We start from the raw sequence: 26,998 nt of genomic DNA, 5'->3' as shown, positions 1-26,998 counted from the left end.
CTTTTATCCATTGTGAGCTTGTTTTCATGCTGTCTTTGTATGCCATGTACTTAGTCTGATAAACTTTAAAGAAAGAAATCCTCTGAACACTGCTCACATTCACTTGAAAGAAATCTATCTGCTCTCTTTTACTCAGGCTTCTCCAAATGTGCTTTGGTTTGGATCCAGACAATCAAGCCCATGAATATTATTTTGTTTGATCTTCTGGTCCTTTATTTGGGGAAGGGGAGAAAATAAAGTATTATTTATCAATTTCCTCAACTTAATGTTAGCATCCAAGCTTTAAAGTTGTTAACAGAACACAACTGTCATTGTATGAAATAGTTTTTTGGAATTCTTTTTCTGTTTGTTTTTCAGAGCCTGCCTTATAGAACTTTAGGAACAGGTAGAATGAAAGACAATTGGAAATTACTTTAACTCCTGAAGGAGACATGATATTGTCATCACATCACTGATCCCAGTAGGTATTTTACAGTTGAACATCTCTGCTTTTTCAGAGGTGTTTTCTGAGATCAATGTGTAGGTCATGACAAAATTTCAAACAGCACACTCTTGTACAGCTGTCACAGCAGAGAGCAACGTTGTATTTCAAAATAAAATAATACACAGTGGAGTTCTTATTCTGAAAGATTAACTGTCTTTGAGCTCTTTGATCTCTGAGCTTATTTTTCTCCCACTCCTATGTTTCGGTTTAACATGGGAATCATGTCAACCATGATCAGTGGTTATCAACACTTCTGTATGAAACATTGCAGTCCAGTGGTGACCAGCTGGTGTCTTTCAGAGGGAAAGTATGTTTGTCAGCTGTGGACAATTCACCCACTTACTCCCACCTGAACTTAAACACTCTTTAAAATGTTTTAGTAGTATTCCTGGCTGTTGATTAGTTGTCTGCAGTTTGTGGTGGGTTTTGTAATTCCCATCAGAAAACCCGTCTTTTTAAGGACAGTTTTGAAAATAATGTAACAGTTCCATTGCTTTGGAGACTGTATTCATTTCTCTTTAAGATTGTAAGAAAGTGAAACAGGCCTTGTGAAGTTTTAGCTCTCCTGCTTAAAAGATTACAAAGTTAATATTTAGCTATACTTACTAGTGGTAAGTAAGTTGACTCAAAAAAACCCACAAGCTTATCACAGAATTGCAGAATTGTAGGAGTTGGAAGGAACCTCTAGATATTATCAAGTCCAACCTCCCTGGAAAGCAGGCTCCCTGCAGCAGGCTGCACAGGTAGGTGTCCAGGTGGGTCTTGAATATCTCCAGAGAAGGAGACTCCACAACCTCCCTGGTTTCTGTCACCCTCACTGTGAAGAAGTTCCTTCATGTATTGGTGTGGAACTTCCTGTGCTCCAGTTTATGGCCATTTCCCCTTGTCCTGTCCTCACAGACGGCTGAAAAGAGGTTGGCCATGTCCCTTTGACTCCCACACTTAAGATATTTATGAACATTAATAAGATCCTCTATTAGTCTTCTTTTCTCAAGGTTAAACAGACCCAGGTCACCCAGCCTTTTCTCGTAGAGGAGAATGAGGAATGTCACATAGTTGGAAGAACCCCACTTTCCTCTTTCAGACTTTTACTCTCAGGATTTTCAAAGATATCTCTTAACGTCATGTCAAAAAGGGACTGTAGTCTGTCAACATCCAGTTCATCTTTAAGGATCAGAAGTGTCATTTAGGGTGGTTAGTAGTGCTGCTGGTGAGGTTTTTGCCTCTTGGCAAAACATCTCTAACATCTCTTCCTCTCTAGCTGGAATTTCTGTTGTGCATAGAACTGTAGCACCAGAAGCAGATGTCTTTCATATAACTTCCTTGATCACTGCATTTCAAATAGCAATCTGTTTGCTGAATTTGGCCCTTTAGAACTGAGTCTGTACTGGCCACTTCTTCTCCTGAGGCAAGTAAGGAATGGTTTGTGGCTAGATCCTGCTTCTACACAGACACTTTGAACTCAAGTTCCTGTCATTGCCACCAGAGCTCATGAGAAAGCAAGGGAAGAGGACAAAATTATTCCTAATTGTGATCTAGCCGTAACAGTGGCTGGGCCTCCCAGAAATAAGCCATCCTTCTGTATAGTAGACACTGGAAAGCAATCCAAGAAATACTGTGGTCTGAACTCACACACACATGAACACACATACAATATCTGAAAAGAATGAAGAAATCTCTTTGGTGATGACAAGTTATTCGCAGTGTCTGTTGTTTTGGGGGGGCTGAATTTTGGGTTTAAGTTGTTGTTTATTTTTTGTTTGTTTGTTTTTAAGTGCATAGAATCTCCGGATTAGAATATAGTGTTTTATGGATTTTTCCCTGTGATTTATCCACACCATGGCTGGAGATGAGGCTTGTTGTTGTTGTACATTAAGAAGAAGTATTTGATATAGAAACAAATAAGGGGAGAAGTATCTTGTTCCACTTCTATTAATGGGTGATAAAGAAGATGAAAGAGGTGAACATTTTGTTAAAGAACAAATAGGAGATAATTTTGTGACTAAATATGCTTTATTTTTTCTGTTGCTGATGTTCAGTACCTGTTAGTCAGAGAAACATGTTTAAGGGAGCTCATAATTACCTCTGGGACACCTTTAAGTCAGAAGTTGGGAGTGCCTTTCAGATTCATCAGAAGAGGCCAGGGAAGAAAGTGACTAAGGAGAGGAGGTCATATTAAAAGTTTATTGAGATGACCTGTGTTTTGTGTATATCTTTTGAAGATGCTGAGTTTAGGCATGTGAAAGGCCTCCTGTGACTTTTTACTTCAAAGTCAGTAGCTAGGCCCCTTCTCTCAAATAACCAGTTTCGGTGTAAATCAGTAGAAAAAAAATGTTTGGGGTTTAATTTTATCCTAAAAGTCATTATTCATATCTTATTGCCAGTCCAACAAAGAAATTCCAGGACTGCTCTAGTTTGGCAGGACTTTATTCAATTGTTTGTTTGCTTCTTTTATTTTAAATTTTGGCTGGTTTTGAAAAGAACAGAAATAGATGGGCTATGAAGATGTGGAAGGCTTTAGAAGGCAAGAGTATGAGGAGCAGCTCAGGTCACTCAGTTTGTTGGGCCCAAAGAGAAGGCTGTAGGGAAACCTTATGGCAGCCCACAGCTCCTGATAGGGAGTGGAGGGGCAGTGCTGATCTCTGCTTTCTGATGACAGTGACAGGGCCTGAGGGAATGGCATGGAGCTGTGTCAGGGGAAGGTCAGGTTGGGTGTTAGGAAAAGGTTCTTCACCAGAAGATAGTGGGTATGGAACAAGCTCCCCAGGGAAGAACTTCTGGAGTTCAAGGAACATTTGGACACTGATACACAGGGTTTGAATTTTGGATGGTCCTGTGTGAAGTCTGAAGTTGGACTTGATGATCTCTGAGGATCCCTTCCAACTTGAGATGTTTTATGACTGATTTTTATTTTAAGTTTCTTTGTTTCTATTTGAGATGCTGTGAGCTCCATGAGCTTCATGAAAAAGTAGAATGGAGCAGTATTCAGTAACTAACATCTCAAAAAATGTTCAATGCTTTAATATTTTGGATTCTCATCAGTCTTGCTCCTGTGTTTGCAAGGGAAACATTCTCAGCAAAGTCTTAGAAAAGTCACTAGATGCTTATTAGCAGAGGTTTAATCTACTATGGATAAGACATGCCTCTAATGGGAGAACACTGCAATAAGTGGGAATCAAGAAAGGCAGGGATTGGGCATTTATAACCACTAGAAGAATCTCAAAAGTTTCTGGGAGACTGATCTAGCATGTTTAAAGTTTGTATGAATTAATACTCCAGAAATTTAATGAATTTCCTTAAAGCATCCCATGGAAACAGTTGTCTGTGTAGACACCTGTGACTGAGAGTCTTGAATTCCTACATAATGAGATCATCCCAGCAGGTTACATCAAAACGCTGTCTACTTTATTGTTTTGACACAGAACAGATGCCTGCAGAACTTCATGAATCCTTTTACGAATACTAACACATCTTCTCAAATCCTGTTAGAGTTGCATAAGCTGTAAAAGCCATGTCATGTCGTTCTTTTCTTGTGAACATCAGAAGTTACCTTTGTTACAGTTGGCTCCAAAGTCCCAGCTTTCAAGGCAAAGGAGCAGGCTCTATTTGAAATTTCTATTTGAGGGATTGTAATGGTTCACTTAGACCCCAGTCCTGCCAGCACTTTTGTTCATGTTTAACTTCCACGCATTATGAGTAGTCATATGGGCAAGCACATGGATATGCTTTTGCAGAACTAATGCCTCCAGTTATGTAAGAAGGCATAGATTTTTGGCCTGGAGCTATGAGGCTGTATCTGTGAGACAAGTCAGAGACAACAGCAGAGCAGCTTTTAAGCAGGCGTAGTTTGTCATTTGGGCTCCTACAGTATTTTGATTTAGTCAGTGCAAGAGTTTCTTTTCACAAATGAATTGGGATTATTATTTTAATCCCTGGGCATACATTTCTGCATTTGTCTCTGACATTATCTTCATATTGTTTTGACACTAGAAGAGAGTCCTAAAAAGAGCCTTCTGTTGGAAAATAAAATACTTCTCCCTTTCAGTTTATTCCTTCTAACATGGTCAGCTGTTTCATAGCAAGATTCTTTATGGCAAGAGTCTGCTGCAGAAGCCCTGGGGTACACAGAGAAGTATTGGATGAAGCACTTTAGATGAATGCAAGAGAGATACATTTTCCAATGAGCAGAAAATGCCAGGACTGAAGCTCTCCAAAGCCAGAACCAAAGTCATGTTGTAATGTTGTTGGTCAGAATACTGTATAGATAGGGTCTGTCTACATTAGAAGGTAAATTAGCTTCTGGCTTGTCCCTAGCCAGTGGTCTTCCAATGTAAGGGATGAGGTGGCTGGAATGGAGATCAACATGAGGAAAAGCATGACATAACTGCAGCTTCCATGAACAAGACCTTTCATCTCTACATCTTTTAGCACTTTAAGGAAGGAGTAGCCTCTGATAATTGAAGAAGAAATAACATCTGGATTCTTTAAGTAAACCACCCAGTTTTTGTGGAGCACAGTGGAGTAGTGGAGCACATTCTTTCTGGAGGTGTTCTCTTTGGATGTAGGAGAGATAAGGAAAGGTTGTCCTTGTCCCTTGCATTTAACCACAGGAAGTAGGACATTTCATGGGAAAAGAATATGAGCCCTCTGTGCTCTCTCGGCAGGGGCAGATTTGCGCTCAGGAAAGAGTGAAAGCTGAGAGCAAGTCACAGGGGCTGACACAGTACATAGTTTTTTTTTCACTATATTTTCATGGAGAATATATTTAAATGATGAGGAATTTAGAGCTTTTCTCAGCAAGACTTGTTATTTCAGTGTTCTCTGAACAAAAAGAGAAATACTGAAACACAGATGTTTAAAGAGAAACAATATACTGTGAATAATATTGACTGGAAATCCTACTGCCTGGGTTATCTGCCACTGGAAGTAGCAAAAATACTGCTGTATCTTATCCTTGGAGTTTAGCTTATTATGGAAGATAATTTTTAAGACAGTAGGATTATTTATTGATTGTGTCACAAGAATATCTGGACTATTCTAATTCCAGCATTTTTACATTTCAAGCCATATAAAGGAGAAGCTATACAGTGTCCTGGTTCAGCAGAGCACTCTCTAACCAGGCTTTGTAAACAAAGACACTTCTGTCTTGTTTCTAATCACAGTAATATTTTTCAGATTAATTATGTTATTCTGAAACACACTCAGCAAAAGCTATTTTCATGCTGCACTGGATTCAGGTCTCAAAGCATTACAGACTGCTGCTGTTGTAACAAGAGCAGCAAATGCAAAAACTGGGCAGACAGCTTTCGTGCTTGGGGATGATGTAACACATCCCAACTTTTTTGTCATTCAGGGTGTTTAAAAAGAGTCCCCTGGGGATGCATGAGGGGGTACCTTCACAACCGTGTGTGCTTTGTATGTAGGGAGACAGGTGTGTTTCAGTGGAGAAAACAGAGTCCTCATGACGTTACGTTGTTCAGAAAGTAGATATGGTTCATCTGAACAGCAAAGTGTTTCTCTCTCCCTGCCTACACTGGGCAAATCACTCACCAGCTCCCGGCCTCCAATCACCTGGGGCTGCAGAGCCTCCACCTCCTTTCACAGCAGCTCACACACCACATTTAGTTTGCTTTATCACATATTTCAGTAAAATCACATATTTGGGACTACAGAAGTTCAGGACTGGGCAAGAGAAGCAGAAAATTAGCAGAAGTTTCTCTGTATAAGGTTTGTAATGCTGAAAGAGACAATCTGAAAACAGTATCGCTTATCATATGAAACATTGTCTGCTAACATACGTGCTTTCTGAATAGCAATACCTGCGCTATTTGGTATTAAATTTAGTATACTTTACATTGTTATTATGTCTTTGAGTGCAAATTAGTGTCTTTATATATGTGATTTATGTCTTCCTTCTCAGTCTGAAATCTGTTTCTGCTTTTGGATGATAGATCTTGCATTTTCCATTTATGCATATTCTGTTACAGGTGCCAATTTTAGGGCCTTATGAATTGTTTAGATACAGTACTTTAAATATTCAAAGACAATAGAAATTCTTTTATTGTCTTGGGCACAAAGTCAACTTTTAGGACATGAAAAAGTTGAGTGTCCATGTGTGTACACATACTTTAGGACTTATTTTACTTCCATATTCTATTACGCTGGTTCTAATCAGTGCAATATTGCAACTTTGAATAAAGTCTTGTAATAATAAATGTTGCAAACAAATTTTTCTGCTAAATTCTACAGACGGAAAACAACCAGTACAACTTACAGGTTTTTGCAGGAAACTGAGGCTGAAGAAAGATTAATATTAATTAATAACATATTAATATTTCTGCATTTTGAGTATGTTACAAACATGTTAGGATATTTGCTTCATCATTTATATGCTATTTAAAGTGTTAAACTACTGCACCTAACACTTACCATATGTTATAGTATATAATAAGAGATTAACAATATAAATTAGAAGTAAATCATCTTTAAATTACTTTTGCCTAAGGAATCTTTAAATCTACATAACGGTATAACAACTTTCAGGGGTATTATATGGCTTTATAATACTTGCTTGTAGGAGAATGTTTCCCTTTTTAATTAGAATCTTTAATGGAAAATTTTGTACAAAGTATTGATTTGCAGCTGCAGTGCAGCGCTAATTTAATCAAAAGCTTTTTTTTTTTTTCCCCCATGTGAAGCTTGGATCTGATACATACTGATTAAAATCACTTATTTAACGTAATTAAAATGTTATGTTTGAATGAAAGTTTGGTCCAGCGCACACTGACCTTATACAGCAGTTACTTTTATGCTCTATTGTTATCCACCTATTTGTCTTTTGTTTTGGAGTAGAAAACTGATAGTTTGTGTAGGTTTTACAGACTGTGAAGTATCCAGTGCAGTTTTAAAGATAAACAAATACTTTCCAAATGGAGACTTTGCCCCTTGCACTGTGTTTGTAGATATAACTTCTTTTAGGCCAAATTTGTGCTTCTAAAAGAGCCTAACACTAAATGGCCACTAAATGTTCCTGATCATCTGGCCACCCAACTGAATGGGAGACCTGGTATGAATTGTAAGACTGAGCTCATCTGCTTGGGATGGCATTCAGATGAGCAGCAGTAAGGTAGTAAATTGTCTGCTTTACAGCCAGAGGTTCTGATATCAGGAAAGACTGAAATTAAGAAGCTGGTTTTGTCAGCAGCTACTGTAGAGAGAAACTAACAAGATAACAGAGAGTGAAAGGGATAGGAGAAGAATCTGCGGTTATTCAAGTACTCCAACAAGTACTGTCTACATCCATGTGATATGAGGAAACTTCATTTTTCCCATGTTAGATCTATCCAATACCCCTCCTGTCAAAACAAGGTCTCCCCCCGTCCTGTTGGTCTATTTGTTGTAATGCAGTTGAAAGGGAAAAACTGCAAGCTGTGACATGAACAGCTGTGGACTTCTTTCTAGGAATGCATTCAGGAAGAGAGAGGCTTGAATGTGGACTGAGCATTGATCTTCAATTCTCAGGCAGTTAAACTGGGGCCTCCCTTTTTCAGAGGTCTGTTGAAGACATTTTCTGTGTTACAGAGTAATCTGTAGCAAAAGAAAAACTTAATCTAGGAGAGGTTTCAGGAGTGCAGTGACCCAGAGTAAGCAGTCAGGAGCTGCCATCTCAGTTTGCTTCGAACAAAGGCATCTTGCCAAGGTCAGTGACAAATGGACTTCATAGATAACTTGCTTGTGACAGATATCTCTGTAAAGTAGACCTGGCACAGATTTGAACAGGAGAAGTGGATTGGATCTGCCTCTAGCCTTACTAGATATCTTACTAGAGATAAATGCCTGTAAGCATCAAGCTGAAGCTGTGAGGAAGCCTCTGAGAAGAGCCAGAGCTGCTCAGCTGCGTGGGGACAGGCCTGAGGGGCCCAGCTGGAGTTGGAGGCAGCAGGAGTAAAGAGGTTGCAGAGGCCCCAACGTGTTTTGAATGCAGAAGGAATAAGGCCCTTCCTGAGCATGGCTGCAGACAGAGGTTGTCCAGGACAATGCTGCCACCAAAAGGCACTCCCAGCCATTGCCTTCTTGTTTCTGTAGCTTCTTCCAGTGTCTCATCCAAATCTGAACGGGGCCCACGTCTGACGCAGTGCACTGTGCTCGGGGCACAGCAACAGATGTTGTGAAGTAGCGGTCAGACATTCATTTTGCTTACACAGATAGTTAGGAGCCAGTGTAAGGCAATCTGAATTGCAGTGGTCATTTAGAATATGTATTTTTCAGGGCTAAGAAAGGATGGATATACCTAAAATATTGTGTCTTTTGTGTGTGAAGTGTTTTTTTGTCTCTCTGAAGTTTGTGTCTTCTATCTTTTCCTTACTTGTGCTGCAGTTTCAAAGAAGACTAAAGAAGAAAGAGTGGGTTGGAGTCAGAATAGGTGTTTCACCTTACTAACTTGTGACTGGCAAGAACCAGCGTCCTGTTCATAAACAAAGAATCATGGAATTAGAAAGGGACCTCTGGAGATCACCTGGTTCACCCCCCTGTTCTTTCCACAGGAATCTCAGAAAGTAGAAGCAGGGAAAAAAAAAAAAAAAAAGCAACATATTTTTTCAAAAAGATTGCTTCTCAGCAGAGAAAGCCATAGTGGCACCCAGCTGGCCACTGTTAGATGACTTTACAGTCTTCAGGATTTATTGTCAAGTGCAAATGAGTGGAGTAATCTGAGATCCATTTGAACAACACAAGCCTTGGACATTGCTTAATGTTCAGAGAACAAAGTCTGCCAGAACAGTTTTTCCCGTTAATGAAATGTCAATGATCTATTTGAGGAGGAAAAAGATAACTCAAAAAAACACAAACCAAACCAAAACAGCAAAAACCTTGCCTGCCTCATCTCCTTGCTCAGTCCCGGGACAGCTGTCATCTTTCTAACCAACTCTAAGTGTCTGCCTGGGCTATTCAGGTCTGTTTACTATGCTTCCAACTTCCCTTTCCCTGAAAGTCGAGTAGAGACTTTTTTTAATGAGTCTCTTTAAAGACTAAAGCAGAGTGACAGTGTACCTGGGGGAGTTACAGGAACAGGAGGAAAATGTTTCTGCTCATATTTCTCTCTCTTTAATATCCAAGGGATTTTTTTATTTCCAGGCAGTCATTCAGAATTGCAGTTTTCTTGCCTCTGAATCCTTGTTCCAGGAGCAAATACTGCCATAGTAAGACATCCTTCTTGATGGAAAATCATTGCTGTTAGTTGTTGGAAGTAACCGCGGGAGACAAGTCTCATGCTATCATGGTCAACCAAGCCTCGTTTATTAAGGTGTTACAGCATCTCATTTATCATATCAGTAATAAGTTCATGCATATTGCAAAAGTTAAGCTCAGGATTGGTGAATTAGACATTACTTCATCTGACCTTTGTGGTTAGCTTTATAGTTACTTTTCTTCACAGCTATGTCCATACATTGCTACACATCTTGTTTTTCCCTTAGGCTGTCCTTGCCTCTAGATACATATTTCATCTTAGCTACATACCCTGTCTTTTCACACTACTGATTTCTCCACAGCTGCTTAGCCCGTGACCGTCCTAGGATACACCGTCTTTGTCTTTAGATCCCATTCATTCTTTCAATTTAACTAGTGGAATCTCTTCATGTCCCTTTCTCATGAAGCCATTCTGCATTAACACTCTCCACATTTCCCCCGTTTTCTTTTAAAATGAAAAGGCTCAGTTCAACGACCGATTAATCATATTTAACAAGCAATTCAGTTCGTTTGTTCAATCAGTTCTCATGTAGTTTTATCCTGCTCCATAGCTGCTGCTCTGTGAACTCCTCATCTCGATCCATGGCTGCCTGCTCCATAAAATTCTTCTTGTATTACAACAATCCAAGATTCTGCTATAGAGTACAACACTACTTATATTAATGACATAATATTTTAACTCAATCAAGACCTCGATTGACACATACTCTAAAAGTGAAAAGGAGACAAGTCAAATACAACACACAACATTACTGTTAACCTACTAAAAAGAACAACATGTTTGTATGCAACCTAAGTTTCTGCAATCCTGAAATAAATCCGTAGGGTCCCATTGTGTTAATCTGTAACTGATTTGGAAAAGTCTTCAATTTTCATATACTCTGATACATTGATTTTTAATGACCACTAAAATTTGTGCAATAAATGCTTTTAAGATGTTCATAACCATGCTCTACCAACTGAGTTATCCGGGCTAATAATTGATTAATGATCGTGCAATTTTATGAAGTAGCATGTCAAATAGAACCAATTTTAGAGGACAAATGTACTAGAGTATCACTAGGGGCATTAATACTTATTGACCCTTGAGAAACAGCAGACCATGTTGGGGTGGATGTGACAGGTGTGCCAGCAGGGCGTCCCCTGCTTCAAGGTGCACATTTCCTCTCTCATCCATCACAGATTCTCTCCTGCATTCAGGGTCTGAAGGATTTCTTCCAGTTGTACACCATATCCGCATGGCCAGTGCGTGATATAGAGCCCAAGTGGAACACCTGCTTGGAAAACAGAATAAACTATCAAATTTAGTTCTATTAGCGTGCACTTTTGTCTAAAATGATGCATGGTTATATTTTCAGATCCCAATTAATTGGATGTAAAATAGGTATCCGTTATATGATACAGGGTCATCTCTTTGCCTGGGATTCCTTTCCAGGTTTTGTCTTTGCAAATTAAGAAAAGCTAATTAATAGGCTAATAACATCATAACCAAACAGTACAAAACATTAAAAGAGCTATTCCCATAGATTCCAGCACTGATTACATCAAATCCTTTCTTTAATACACATTTGATCTATTACTAAAATAGAAGAAGCACACAATAACCTGGATAATGCCTAAAATTCTAATTCTTGAGACTGCATTGGTAAAACAGAAAATCACACACTATGTCAAACTATTACTAATATTATCTATAACACAGCAAGTTACAAAGCAATACCACTAAGTAAGAAACACACAATTACAATTACTATAAAGGCTGGATGCTATTTTCTGCCTTCAGATGAGACCGAAGATATCATGCTGGAACCCACATAGGGCCAGTCCCTGTGGAAATACGAGCATATTCACGACCCCAAGTTGTCAGTGGTAGGGGACAGTCCCAAAGTCCTGTGGCCATATTCCAAACATTAACCATAGGCTGTTCCTTTAGCACCGGGGAAGCCTCAAAATGACGATCCACATAAGCTGTATCTCTATGAACACGATTCAAAAGCTTCATCACAAGCACAAGCAAAACCTTGCATAATATTTCTTGTAGTGTGCCTCCCATATTTAGTGATGAGTAAAAATGCCTTTTACTGATCCAGAAGACTTGTACAGATATGGTGGAATGTATGAGCAGAATACACTAGTCTAAATGAAAAACAGTCCCTGTGCTTAAGAGGGTTGTTCTAAATAAATCATGAACACAGTGTAGATATTCATGATATAGATTGTAACAGTAGATGTCAGTCTGGGGAAATGGCAGATGGCTTCACTTAATTCTTACCAAACTCTTCTCACCTATCTGTTCTTGTTAAAAGTTTACCAGGGAGAGTTTTATACATCTCTTTTTTAAAGATAATTGGTTCTGGGAAACTTTGTTGATGTGGGAGGGTATAGAAACAGTGCTTTAATCTCTCAAGCAGTTTTTACCAAAGTGAATTCTAGAGGCAAAAGCCATACTATTTGAATCCTAAAGGGAATATCCAAAAGGATATTGCATTGGCTGTGTCAGAGCACTGCATTTTAAAGCTTTTGGTGTTTGTAGTCTTGATATTGTAGTGTTACATCTTTAAAATCTGTATTTATGTTCATGTCGATCCTTATCTTGAAAACCTTGATGATGTGTGAGTTAATAGATGTCTGTTCTGGTACTGTTTTAGAAATGGTTAAGAAGAAGCCAACAACAGATAAAGAGAAGCAATTTCTTCTTTCCATTACAGCAGTATAGTAAACCAAAACTATTTCTTTTCCCCTGGAGAAATAAGTCCTAAATATAACTGAATCCTTCAAATGATTTGTGGGGGAAAAGCACATGCTGACTTATTCATCATCATCATAAAGGAGTATAAATATATTAATAGGTGTGACTGAAGTTCTTCATTTAAATGTATTTATTTTGCTGTTCTGCTAAGTTACAGTGCTACCTGCTATGCACTGCAATGATTTATTTTGTTTCAGAGCTCTCCATCCACCATGTTGCCCTGTGGACCAGCTTTGACCTTTGTTCGATGCCTGGTGCGTAAGAAGAATGTCAAGGGGGAAGGTCTTGAGGACTCGTTGTGCCGATGCTTATCTACGCTGGACCTTATAGCACTGGGAGTTGGAAGTACCCTTGGTGCTGGTGTCTACGTCCTTGCTGGAGAAGTTGCCAAATCTAATTCTGGACCTAGCATTGTTGTTTCCTTCCTCATTGCTGCCTTGGCATCTGTGATGGCAGGTCTCTGCTATGCCGAGTTTGGTGCTCGTGTTCCCAAGACTGGTTCTGCATATTTGTATACTTACGTAGCTGTTGGTGAACTGTGGGCCTTTATCACTGGTTGGAATCTCATTTTATCCTATGTTATAGGTAAGCCTAAGAGCAAACATGGGACCTGAGACTTTCTGAAGAAGCAGATATCAGAAATGGATTTGTTTCTTTCTGTCTCTGTACTTAGCTACTGTTGCTTTTCCATCCTACTAGGATCAAATAACCAAAGTCATTTGATTAAGTTATTTCCTTATCAAATAGAGTTTTTGCAGGATGTGTCAAGCAGTAGTGATGATATACAAGAATAAACCTGATTTTATTGCTGTATTTGATCAGCAAGAATAATATCAGTAGAAAACACAGCAAAGACATTTACCTGAGCCCACTCCCATCACTGTAGTATCTCCCTTTAAGAAAGTCATGATGTTTAGTTTCTAACTTCTTAATATTATCTCATTCTAATTAAATTTTCTGTCTTGTGATCTCATAAAACACAAAGTTGACCAGGTCTGAGAAGTAACAATGCTTATGTGGGAGATGTTCAAAGAACTGTTTCAGTGCTTTGGCAAAGATGACAGATTTGATTTAGATGTGTTTTCTACCAGAAGTACATGTTCCACTATACGGTTTATAAGCATACATATCTGTATGTGACTACCTAATTACAGGACTGTTACCCAAACCACTACAAATTCAATAGACCTAAGTGTTGTTTTGTAGTGCATTCTTGGTAGGAAAGTGGTAAGAATAAGGTTGTATTTACCTGTAGTCACATATGTTCTTTACCAGAGGAGGGCATTAGTCTTAAATACTAATTGTAGTGATATACATCTTCCTAGTGTTTAATTGCTTTACTTCCTGGTGGACAGATTTTCCTTCACGTTATTTACTGAACTGTTGTATTGTTTAACATACACATAATATTTTGACTTTTGAAATAAGTGTCTTCCAGAAGGACATCAAATATAAATGGTGTAGAAATAGTTTTTTGCAATATTTTGTGAACAAATTAAGTACAGATTTGTATATTTTAGTTGCAGTATAGTATGCTGTCATTTACTAGGTGAAAATCTACAATGTTTATTACAGCACGTTTAGTTTTGCTTCCTTTTCAATAGAAGTAATGGTATCTTATTGCATTCATGCAAAGCTCTAAATTTGCATGTATTTTATGAAGGTACATCAAGTGTAGCAAGAGCCTGGAGCGGCACCTTTGATGAACTTCTTGGAAAACAGATTGGTCACTTCTTCAGAACCTACTTCAGAATGAATTACCCTGGTCTGGCAGAGTATCCTGACTTCTTTGCTGTATTCCTTGTATTGCTTTTATCAGGTAAGGACAAATATCTCATTTATGATGGTTGTAATATCAGTGTTTCTTACAGTCAAAAACAAAAGAATGCCAAGCCGTAATTTGTGTTATATCAGAAATATGTCATAATATCTGAGCAGTTTAGATAGAATATTTGTGCACTGACAAAGTGACTCTGGGAATTACATTTATATGATATTTTTTTTTAATGCATACTCTCCTTTCCTTTAGGATGAAACATAAAATAATCACTTGTTGGTAGGTTTTATAAAGCCTAATGATAATACACATTGATAAAGGAAAATCGTCATACTTTTCAATTACAAAAACTCATACCAAGTATACACTTTCTGAGGCCTCAGAAATTTACAAAATGCTGCACTTTTTTTGCACATTTTCATTTGCTTTCCAAAAGCAAATGTTTTCAAAGTTAAGTGAAGGAAATGCTATGTGTGTTTCAAAGTGTATGATTTGTTTTAAACAACTAGAAGCATTTCATTTTTCAACTAGAAGCATTTCAGTGTTCACTAGAGCTTTTACACATCTGAAATATTAGTTGTGTTCAAACTCTCTTGAGATGCAGGGAAAACATTTCCTTTCAGCTCCTGATAATACAATGAGTGGCTAGTGCATTTTAAGCTTTTAATAGGTCTCTACATAAAAAACTGAGTAATGAAATAACATGGGAAGCCTTAATTTGTGGTTGTATTTGTATCTTAAGTTCATTTCTTCCATCTGGTTTTTGGTTTTGTTTGAGTTACGAGAAGAAAACGGGGAAAAAAAATTATTTTATTAAAAAAAAACACAGATTCATTTAAACTTAGGATGCATTTACACTGAGTTACATTGCAGTGTAGAGATTCCCAAGGTGATTCAACACCTGTACTTCCAGAAATTGTAGTTGAAATACCATTTATGCAGATACCTTGAGCAGCTTGTATGATAACTTCTGTGCTATGATGAGATAGAAAGCATCTCATTAGCAGAGTAAGATATTTTTTAGACTTTGTCTTGAGAGGCTTAACATTTTCCGAGTTAATCTCTAAATAATGAGGAAAAGCTTGTATGTGATATTAGTGGCAATGCCTGCAGTGCAGAGAAGCCAGAGAGACTTTCCCACTCTTTTCAGTTTAATCTGGTCTGCTTTCTACCTGTTATTCCGTTAAAATATTACTATGCTCACAGTTGTTAGACATTAGGATCCTGATGAAATAACTTTTCTATCACTTAAATGCACCAGTCTGGAACTCAAGGCAGGCATATTTTGTATCATACTTCTTAAATAGAATCTCTGCAAATCAGAGATTCATATGAACTGGTGGCATGCATTTATTCTAAAGGATTTGTTAATTAGCTGGTTCTGTTGCATAATATAGAGATATGAAGTAGAATCCCAGAAAAGCAGTAACAGGTGTTCAAAATACTTGTGAATACTTCAAGAGTACAGTTAAAGAAAGTTGTGGTTTTATGGTTTCTAATACACTTGTCTGTTGTCGTGCTGTCAGTTTACTAAATTTGTGCTAAATATATAAAATTTATTGCTGTTTTTATCATTTGCTGTTCTGACAAACATGTCTTCTTGAAAATAGCTCTTTTACTGTACATGACAGTTCATGTTTAAAAATTCCTTTTATTTTATAGGTCTGTTATCGTTTGGAGTAAAAGAATCTGCATGGGTGAATAAAATTTTCACTGCTATTAACATCTTGGTTCTACTCTTCGTTATGATTTCTGGTTTTGTGAAAGGAGATGTTGACAACTGGAGAATAAGTGAAGAATATCTCATAAACCTTTCTGCAATAACAGAGTAATTACTCTTTAAAATATTTTAAAATTATTTTTTATAAACGTATTTCTCACATTCCAAGCAATTTTATGTTATACTTGCCTTTGCACTATTGCAGGTAACAGACTGCTATTAACAGACAGCTCGGTTGTTGGGCATGATAGACTTTTTATTCCTTCAGAAAGTGTTTTTTCTTTTCTTGTTTGTATTTTCCTAAAATAATAATAATAATAATAATAATAATAATAAAATCCTGTCATATTTCAAGACTTTTATTGTGGCCATTTTAGAAGTTACTGGCTTCTTAAGCCACAAATTAATTACAGTGGGTGAGTACAATAATGAGAGTTTCTTACACCATTAGAATTTTAATACTCTACCACAACAGTAAAGGGGATAAGATGATATTTACTAGATTCAAATATTATTCCATTTACTGTTATTTTTATTATTCTTACAAGTTTTCACACGAATGTGTCTTCTCATGCTGTTACATAAGGTGCAGGGGAGAAAGATGCATATGTTTGACCTACCAGTAATAAAAAATAACGTGTTTTTCCTCTGTATTTTTATTATTTACAGGAATGTTTCATCCTACGAGAATGTGACAAGTATATATGGGAGTGGTGGCTTTATGCCATACGGTTTTACAGGAACATTGGCTGGTGCTGCAACCTGTTTTTATGCTTTTGTAGGATTTGACTGCATTGCAACAACTGGTATAGTATTTATGTGTGTGTGTGTATGGTAGCTTTTGGGAGGGGGGCAAAGGGACATAATATGTCTTTTTTAGACTTTTCTCCTTCCCAAATCATGTTAATTGACCACCGATTTTTAAGTTTTCTGAGATATCACTTCTAAATTATATATGGACAATATGGACTGAGTACTTAGAACTTACAAAATTATAGGAGAATAACTAGATGTGATGGGTTTTGACAATTCTAAATATAGAATGTATATTGTGTCCATTAATTATATCTCTTTTGTTTTGGTTTTTTTTTAAATGCCATTTCTGGCAGCAAAATAACCAATCTTATTTTATGCAGATTTTAAAATTTATTCTGTAGATACAATTCTGAGGATTTAGGCTTACAAACATATTCGTTTGTAATAATATCTTGTAAAGATGAATGTAATAATAACAGTTTCTGTTGTGTGTTTTGTTTTTTCTTTCTTTTGTTTTCAGGAGAAGAGGTCAAGAATCCTCAGAAAGCCATACCCATAGGAATTGTGGTATCCTTGCTCGTCTGCTTCATGGCCTATTTTGGCGTTTCAGCTGCACTGACTCTTATGATGCCATATTATCTGCTAGATGAGAAAAGTCCTCTGCCAGTAGCATTTGCATATGTTGGATGGGGTCCTGCAAAATATGTTGTAGCAGTGGGATCCCTCTGTGCTTTGTCTACAAGGTAAAGACTTTTATATGCTTTGCAAAAGTTGATGGATATTACAAGACATTTAAAAATAATGTGTTTGTTTTGAAGGCTCACTTCATGCAGAGGATTAGCATTAGTTTTAGAAGCATGTTTTAGTCTTAAGCAGATTTTCTTCACAATAATTTCATTAGTTTATGATTCTGTTTAAGCTTTACTATTATTGAACTCTACCTCTTTGACTTTTTATCCAGAAATGATTTATTAAATAACTATTTTTAGATACATTAACTGCAAGTTACCTCTATTAACTGATGAAATATACCTCACTGCCTTTGTCCTGCCTCGCAAGCCATCTCAATCAACAAATTTACAAACTCCATGTATTTGCAGGCAAAATTGAAAGGACAAATTCCTATCTTATCATCTTCATTGCCTGTTTTTCTCTAATAGCCAATCTGTGTTCTGATATCATTTCTTCCTGTGATTTTTATAGGATGATTTGAGATGTAGATTTAATATTTCCTGCTATTAAACTGTGAATATAACCTTTTATTTTAATTAAAAAGATCAGGGAAAGCATAGAATATATATGCGTGTCATATATATCACAGCCTAGTTGTAATGTGGTGTAAACACTTTCATAGAATAGAATATTGCTTAGTGCTTGAATTTAGGGATAGAAAAATGCCAATTCCAGTCTTCTACTAGAGGTTTTGTAGCTAAGGAGTCATCCAAGTGAGCTTCAGTGATTAGAGGATGGGCTGGTGTTCCACAAAGGAAAAAGGTATACCTGCTTAAGCAGGAATGCTGACAGTACTCTGAGATAACCCTGGTGAGCATCAGCGTGATGAAAATGGTCACACTAAGGCTGGATCATGATTTAAAGGAAGGGTATATTTTTATGTAGAAGATGACAGAAAAAGGAAATAGTTTCAGAATTACATAAATGCTTATGTGGCTGACTGAAGAATATTATTTTTGCAGTTCATTCTGAAATTATAGTTGTTTTCTATCTACTTGTCATAGGGGGTTCTACTCAAATTTTCCTCTATACTGATAAATAGTAAAAGTCATATATAAGTGTAAACTATTCCTGGAAAACAAAATGAACTGAGACAGTAAAACACCATTTCAGAAATTTGAACTCCTGGTCTGTTTCCAATGTTTTTTTAAGTGTTATATTTCCTTGTTTGGAGAGGTTAATCTTTCATTCTGTTGATCTGTGTCAGTTTAGAGCAAATCAGAGGATACTATATATCATATTTTTCAGTTTAGAGGTATAATTAACAACAACAAAAAAAAGTCAGATCATTGCTTTTGGTTCATGTGGTTACCTTTAATTATGTTACGTTGCGAACTTGTTTCCTCTGCGTTAAGATGTTAGTTGGTGTTTTCATTATTGATGTGAATCCACTTAAAGAGAAGCATGATAAATACGATGTACAAAGTCAGAGCAGCACAAATTTAGTTGTGGATTTTAACAGTATCCTTATTTGAAGAATAAACGGTTGCCTTGTTTAGAAAACATTCATTCTTGAAAAGAAAATTCATACATCAAAATCAGTTAATGTGCAATGCTTATCTCATGACATTTTCTCATGTGTATCTAACCCATTACCAGAAGTACTTAGCATCTGTGGTATGTAAAATCTGAGCCTTCTTTAAGTGCTTTAGTTGACATCCTGAAGTATCTAAGGCAACCATTCAGCTGCTTAAATGCTAGTATGCTTCTGCAGAGGTTGTATTAGCTATGAATTTGCCTTTTGACCTTTCAGAGTTTATTTTTGTTTTCATAATTATGATTATTTAATTTTGAGGGAAAGAAACCTGCTAATGTAAGAAGTCTGTTTAAAAAGAGCTTTGAGTTATTGACAGTTTAAAAGCTTTCTGTGTGCTGCTAATAACAAATCTAAAATAATTACTCCTTCCATAAAGGAAATAATCTTAGCAAAGCTTGGCTTGAGGAGCTTTAATGGAAAGAGACAATGTGCTCAACTGTAACTGTTGGTGTTTGAATTACTGTTAATCAGCAGCCTCATATGGAAATGTGAAGCATAAAAGATGCTGCTAATGCTTATTGACTTGCTGCTGCTGACTGACAGACTTTTTTGAGTAATACTAAAGCTTAATTGCAGTTAGTGTGACCTGGAATATGTTCCTAGTCCACTAATACCCAAGAACTACAGTGATGGCAAGAGTTATTTTGCTAACCTGAATTCCAATATTGAATTATTTCATTTCTAATGAAGAAATTCCAATTCCTACATTAAAAACAATCAAACAAACCAACAAAAATGCTATCAACTTTATGGGGAAAAAAAGATGTTTCTATTTATGTCTGATCTGTAGTATCTTTGGTCCGTGGCTTTCTGATTTTGTCTTATGATCATAAGATTCAGTACATGACATTAATGAACATTGTTTATCTTTTCCATGATACAGGTCTGCTGTCTTATGATCATAAGTTTATGTACATGCCATTAATTAGCATTGTTTATCTTTTCCATGGTACAGCTCTGCATGAACTGTGTTTGCTATGTTGCATGTGTTTGCTTTTTACTCAGTCTTCTTGGATCCATTTTCCCAATGCCACGTGTAATCTATGCTATGGCGAAGGATGGGTTGCTTTTCAAATATCTAGCTCAAATCAATTCCAAAACGAAGACCCCACTAGTTGCTACTCTATCGTCTGGTGCAGTAGCAGGTGAGACTAAGAGTTGATCCTTGTAAAGAGAGGTGCGCTGCTAAGTGTGTTGCATATGTGGAAATAGAACACTGTTGTGCAATTTTGATTTGCTTTTCACTGATCAAGTATAACTCTTGTTAGGAAAAGTAGGTGACAAGTGAAACTTTACCACAGATTTTGTATTTGTTTGCTAATCTCAAGAGCTTTCCAAGCCTAGGTTCAAAGTAATCAACAAACCTCAGAACAACACTGATCAGTTGAACAGAAAATGAAGAGCAGCAACACAGAGCCTAAACCAAAACTAAAGCAGAACCCATTAACTCTCCCAAGCATTCTTTTCGTGTAGTTGGGTTTACCAGTAAAGCACTGTGCTTTTAATAACCTGTATTTGAACTATACATTTTTCTGTTCTAGTCTTCTCGGCTCTATGTTCCCTTTGCCCCGAATTCTGTTTGCCATGGCACGCGATGGTTTACTCTTTAGTTTTCTTGCCAAAGTGAGTAAGAGGCAGGCACCAGTTTTTGCCACCTTGACAGCAGGGGTCATCTCTGGTAAGCTCTCAAAGCCCATATTTATTCAAACTGAGATTTGAACACTCTGTGCACGTGCATGGTAATTCGTATTTTCGAAAAAGGGCTGCTTGTTAACTTCCCTTGCATGTAAGAGGGGAATAAAATCAAAGGGTATAAGAACTCTAAATCATACCAATCCTGGTGGTGGTAGTGTCTTTAATGTCACAGAATTCAAAATGATTTTTTAAAATTTATTTATTTTTAAATATTAATTTATTGTACTGTGAATTAGCTTGTTACTTGATCTGTGTCCCTTAGGCTGATACTATCCTCATAGGGTTTTCTAGTCCAATGGACGTAATGTAATAGGGATCTGTAATAGGGAAGTTGTCAAGTTTTCTATTATGACACATGAGAAGAAAAATCTGTATTTGCAGTGGGATCAACTTTTGTGTAAAATACATACACAGATTTTCTTTTAATTTTCTTCTAAAGAAAAACAGTTCTATTTCAGTATAAGTTTACCAAGTTAGAGTTGAGGGGTATGTGCTTGTGTGTGTCGGGGAAGTTATGTGTGTGTGCATATGTACACTATATATTTGCGTATGTGTGTGTATATATATATGTATGTGTACATGCACACGCCCAAATATATTCTAGCAAAACAGCATTTTGGGAGCTGCTGCCAACTGCTGTGTTTCACAAAGAGAAATTTTTTAACACACAGCTGTTTCATTTTTGTCCATACTTCCTGAAATGGCACTGCCCAGCTTCCATTGGGTTATTTCAGAGGGATGTCTAATTATTTAAGAAACTGGAAGCACTGGATTTATTTAACTTCAAGGTACATAAATGCGTTAAAACTAAAATACAAAAGATGTGCCTTATAACATTCAGCAACCTGGTTAACATTGATTTAAAGTGAGTTCAGAGCTAAGATCAAAACACTCTATTTTGACTTTTAATTTATGTTACTGACTTTTTCCCCTATAATCATTTGGTAGTGCAGTTATGTGGGATGAAATTAACACTTTTAGCTGAAATCATGGTGATGAAGAGGATAAAGGCATGTTATCTAAAGGGTAAATTAACTGATGTAGCTATACAGCCCTGAATGTAGCTGTGCAACAGCAGTCTCATGGAGTTGCTTTTAGATACTGCGGGGAATCTGGTGTATGAATAATTTATCTGAAGACAGCTTAATCTATTTATTTTTTTAATGCATATTTGGTGACTTGTGGTCATAAACAGTTTTGCCAGGATAGTTAAAAATAAGGGCAACAGCTCATATTATCTAATTTTCCTATTAAATCCTAGTATGGATTGTTTCATAGCTTTCAGAAATGTTATCCTTGATCCTGTTAGCCCGTTAGGTGCTTGGCCTCAATTAAAGTTACCAGGTCATGACTAAAGCTGAGTCAGTTGTCACATGCTGTTACTGTGACTTACTTTTTCACATATCCTAATTATGATTCTGAAACTCTGCACATGGAGAAATATTTAGTTGTCCATTTACAGTTCCTTAACTGTAAATTTGTCTTCCATCATTATGCAGAACTTGAGTAGAATTAAGAAAGAGGAAAAAGCATTTATTTTTTCTCTTGATCAGAAACTTACCAGCGTTTTTCAGTTTGATCTAGTGTATAACAAAACAACCTTGGCTACAAAGTAGCCTTTTGAGGCTAGAATTTAAAATGAAACATAGCTACTGCATATTTAATTATTACAGGTTCTGTTCTTTCTCAGCTTTGCTTACCTACACATTTTGAGAATAAAAATCCTTGAGATATTCAGAAATTTGTCACATATATGAAGTTATGACTTTTTACAGTAAAAGACTTCTTGGATTTATGAACAACCAGCCTCTTTAAAGAAAACAGGATGATTTTTCTTCCTTCAGTGGAAGAGGAGACTAGCAGATGAAATTGAACTTCTGTATCACATCAGTCGTGCTTTTTGAGGTCATGTTTTGGTCAGAATACAAAAAGAGGGGAATGTGTATTTCTGTGTTTTTGTGCACTGATACACCTGTCTACACATATATTAAAAGTATTTATGAAGTAAATATCAGATATAAGCATTTCGGAATATAGAAAATTTTGTGTATGCATGCACGTACAGTGTATAAAGGCTATTTTTTCTTTTATTACAAGAAACAGTGATTATTTAAAAGATACAATATTTATAGATTATTTATGTATCTCAATAGAGTGAATAAAATACAAATACTTTAAGAGTTTTTGACCATATAGCAATTAATGCTAGCTTCTCATATAGTGGCAGTTAATTTCAATTAATTGTGCTAATTTCCCTGTGAGTTCTCTGTGTGTGAACAGCATAGACAAAAATGAATCTCCAGATGAAGGTGACATTAGCTTTTATAGACAAAATGTCTGCCATAATTACTCAGAGTGCCATGGAAATTTCTATTTCAGCGATATTAAGAATATTATTTTATCTGAGATTTTGCTGTCTTTCTTGAAGGCCACTTGAAGGTTTTAGTAAGATAAATAAAAATGAACAAACAAATGTAACACCTGCCTTATTGAAAGAACTTCATAAATTTACACAGAGACTACTCTGAAATCAGTGTAAATTTTACACACTTACTGGGTTGCATCATTGTTCCTCTGTTTTGCAGTGGGAGCCATCTCTTAACTTTTATAAGGTTCTTTCACGGCATCAGAATCTTTTTTATAAAGATGTGTTTTAACATGGCCACCATTCAGCAAGCCACGTTTGCAAGTACTTTTATCCAAATAAATCCAATACATGATTATTGATTGATTATGCGACATGATTGTATGGCCCATCAATGTGCCTATCCATATGAATGAGATTCCCAACTGTAGGAAACTAGGTTCAGGAATGTTGGCTACAACTTCAAATGTGTTTTTAAGGATTACTATGATTTGGATCATTTTGCTCTCCATAGAACAATTTGAAGTTACACAGGTGAAAGACTTTAAAATCTTGACTTAGTATGTAAGCCTCATACAAATTTTGCATTTTCTTTTCTTTTCTAGCTATTATGGCATTTCTGTTTGACCTAAAGGCTTTAGTGGACATAATGTCTATTGGCACACTTCTTGCTTATTCACTTGTGGCAACCTGTGTCCTCATTCTTAGGTGAGTCAAAAACACCCTTTCGGTTTTACTGTGGTTTATATTGTGTTGTTCACTATCTGAACAGGAGTCACACCTACAGTGGATGTTTTTTACTTTATAACTAAATGTTTGAGAGCTATCTGTATGCATATAAATAACTACTGAGAAACACCTGTCAAAGGAAACAGTGATAAAAGGGTACAAATATTAGCTCTCAACAATTGAGATCATCGCTAGTTGTCAGTAGAGCCCTGTTATGTCTTCTGTTTGTAAAACAGTTTAATAATATCAATATATTGATAGCTTTAGGTCATTTTTATATTTATTCTGTTCTTTTTAATTTAAAATGCTAATCTTTGTTATTTATCATACAAGGCAAAATCAATAGCCTTGAAAACTATACAGCTTGAATTAATTCAACATTTCAATCATTTCCACTTTAGAGAAGATTATTTTATCCCCTACTGACTTATCTTAAGTATGTATTTTTAAAAATACACTTACATTCTAACAAAGGAATAAAGTTTCAGTTTATGCCAGGTAATAGGCCCCATTATGTGAAGCAAAGCAGAATGAACTTGCCACTGCAGAAACTTCCTTATCCTTTCCCTGCTACCCCACCAGACTCTCACTCTTGTGCAAGACTGGTAATTTATCTGACCCCCTGGTGCATTCATATAGCTTAAAAAACCACTGACAAACAAATAAACATGGCAAAAAAGTCTCCATAATTTGTTTATGTAAGATTGTGACTAATCATGTTCTCTAACTTATTGGGAAATGCTCAATCTCTACTGCAAAGCACTTAGCGCTTAAATGTATTCATAGAGACATATTCCTTCAATTCCCAGAGTAAACTCCATTATTTATTACCCCACTTGTTTTTTTGCACAGGTACCAACCCAGTTTAACCTATGAGCAGCCCAAATATTCTCCAGAAAAAGCTGCCTTGGCTGCAGCAGAATCTGCAGTAAGTGAATCGCAGATAAATATGATACAGGAGAGTCACTTCAGTCTTCAGACTCTGATTAATCCATCCAGTTTACCTACAGAACAGACTGCAACTACTGTTAACTGTTTAGTGAGTCTGTTAGGTAAGTCATATACAACATTAACATAAGTAATGGAATTTTATTACAGACAAAATGAAACATTCAGTAATAATGTACCTTTCCTCAGTCATCATTAATGCATCATTCTGGATAATACTTTTGTATTTCATGATGGAATTAATCTGTAATCTCTTGTATTTTCCATTACTTGACCAATTTCGTAGCATTTCATACTGAAGTTCCAATATCATTCTTCTTAAAAGTCACTTCCTCTTCAATGCTATTTCCGTCATTTTGTTTTTCACACAGCTTTCTTGGTTTGTGGCTTGAGTGCTCTCACTACATATGGGACTCATTTCATTGCTAACTTGGAGCCCTGGAGTATTGGCCTTCTTGCTGCATTGGTGGTGCTCTTCATAGTTACCATTCTCCTCATCCAAAGGCAGCCTCAGAACCAGCAGAAAGTGGCCTTTATGGTGAATAAAATAATAGCTCTAATGGGAGGTTTGGATGTATTCTAAGAAGTGGGAGAGGGGCAGAGGGAGAGAGAGACAGCCCTTTTCCAGGTAGTCTTTCATTACTGCACTGCTATTATCACAGGTTTTTCTTTTTTTTGGTGACTGTAATGGTAGTAGACACTCACAGCTGAATCTTGGGTAGGTCTTATCCAGATCTCAGTGCTAGGGAAAGGATTTTGCTGCCAGCAGACTGAATGTGTGACGCACATATGAATTTGGTCATACGAAAAGAGCGTAACTGTTGGGTTGCTGCTAACAGCTGGTGGGTCTGACAACACAGATCTTCTAGCTTTTCTTTCAGTCATAAGCAAATTTAGTCCTCAGTTTGAACGCTTAGACACTAGAAAACAATTCAGAAACTGAGCAGCATGGAGTCAGATTATCTGCCTTGTCTGCAGTGATTTGGACCACTGTGCAATTCATACCTCCATGAAGTATGACCTTTCAGTCTGAGCTTTCACTTATGTTCTGAGGTCAGTTAGTTAAGGGACTATATAACGGAAGTCGTGAATCATAGTGATGAAAATCAAATGATCTGATAGAACCAGGGAGGCAATTTGGAAAAAAGGATATATCTATAAAGATGGAAATAATACTTTTCAGCTGTACATTCAGGACTTCATTAGTATGCATTGAACGATTATCTGCACAGCCTTAGAGAACATATTTTAAAGATAACTTACTTTAAACGTGTAAGATGTGTAGAAAATGGTCTCTATATATACGTATATCTATATATAAATACTGAAAAGCAAAATTTTACTGTACTTCAATAAGAAAATGTTCCTATTATTTCTTAGTGATATTTATCACCCCTAGCTCATGTTGTGTAACTCAAGTATGACATAAATAGTTGATATATGCAAGAAATGATATTTAATATTATGAATATTTTAAATATTTCCCTTCAGGTTCCATTGTTGCCCTTTCTGCCATCACTCAGCATCCTGGTAAATATTTATCTAATGGTACAACTAAGCGCAGACACTTGGATCAGGTTTAGCATCTGGATGGCACTTGGTAGGTACATCTGCTCATTTAAATCTCCTTTGTTAGGACTGATGAATCCTGTCTTAGATAATTCAATACTTTGCCTTTAAATATTGGAACAAAAGCCTATGTTTTAGTAAAGGTCATCTAGTATTTCTAGTTAAAAAATAAATCATGTCTTAGAAAGGATGTGTATACACAGCCAAACCCTAAAAATAGTTTTGAGGTAAAAGGATGAATCAAAGTTATAGAACAGTGATTTACAATACTTTTCTTTCTAGTCTACTTAGCTAAAACTGTGCTGAAAACTTTTTGTAACAGTTTTCTTTTTGCTATATCAGACATTCTCCTTTAAGATATGGAAAACTGCATCGATTTTATGTACTCATAAATTAGAGATACTAGTTTCCATGGCCTGGTCTAGGGAGCCTACTTTGGCATGGGGGTAGGACTCAATCTCAAGAGGTCCCTTCTAACCTCTACAATTCTGTGTGTGATTCTGTCAGAGCAATCAGTTATGCAGAAATGATGCACTGAAATTTAGCACCTCCACTTTCTGTACAAAGAGGGAAGACCTGAAGGCTGAGCTACCATTCTAATATCTGGCTTTGGAAAATTTGCTCAGCCAGACAGTAAAAAACAATGACTTTTTGATGTGCTACTTGCCTAAAAACCCTATTAAACTTTTTC

General features: G+C 36.5%; 1 protein-coding gene across 4 annotated transcripts in view; it reads left to right on the top strand.

Annotated features, from left to right (window-relative positions):
• The window catches only part of SLC7A2 (solute carrier family 7 member 2), a 42,925-nt gene that overhangs the window by 10,378 nt on the left and 5,549 nt on the right, over positions 1 to 26,998 (top strand). The window contains exons 1-11 of one of the 4 annotated variants that reach the window (XM_015862349.2): positions 5,877 to 6,211; positions 12,677 to 13,064; positions 14,143 to 14,298; positions 15,919 to 16,084; positions 16,646 to 16,782; positions 17,253 to 17,475; positions 20,543 to 20,679; positions 23,667 to 23,769; positions 24,643 to 24,842; positions 25,110 to 25,276; positions 26,230 to 26,338. In XM_015862349.2, the coding sequence (XP_015717835.1) occupies positions 12,692 to 13,064; positions 14,143 to 14,298; positions 15,919 to 16,084; positions 16,646 to 16,782; positions 17,253 to 17,475; positions 20,543 to 20,679; positions 23,667 to 23,769; positions 24,643 to 24,842; positions 25,110 to 25,276; positions 26,230 to 26,338 (1,771 nt within the window). In that variant the 5' untranslated portion in view covers positions 5,877 to 6,211; positions 12,677 to 12,691. Of the gene's footprint in view, positions 1 to 5,876; positions 6,212 to 9,322; positions 9,435 to 12,676; positions 13,065 to 14,142; positions 14,299 to 15,918; positions 16,085 to 16,645; positions 16,783 to 17,252; positions 17,476 to 20,006; positions 20,147 to 20,542; positions 20,680 to 23,666; positions 23,770 to 24,642; positions 24,843 to 25,109; positions 25,277 to 26,229; positions 26,339 to 26,998 lie in introns of those variants that run through there. The other 3 variants (XM_015862346.2, XM_015862348.2, XM_015862347.2) reach the window with 3 other exon arrangements.

Source organism: Coturnix japonica, chromosome 4, assembly GCF_001577835.2.
Source record: "Coturnix japonica isolate 7356 chromosome 4, Coturnix japonica 2.1, whole genome shotgun sequence".
Lineage (NCBI taxonomy): Eukaryota > Metazoa > Chordata > Aves > Galliformes > Phasianidae > Coturnix > Coturnix japonica.
Note: the sequence above shows the minus strand (reverse complement) of the source record. Positions and strands in the feature narration are given on the sequence as shown.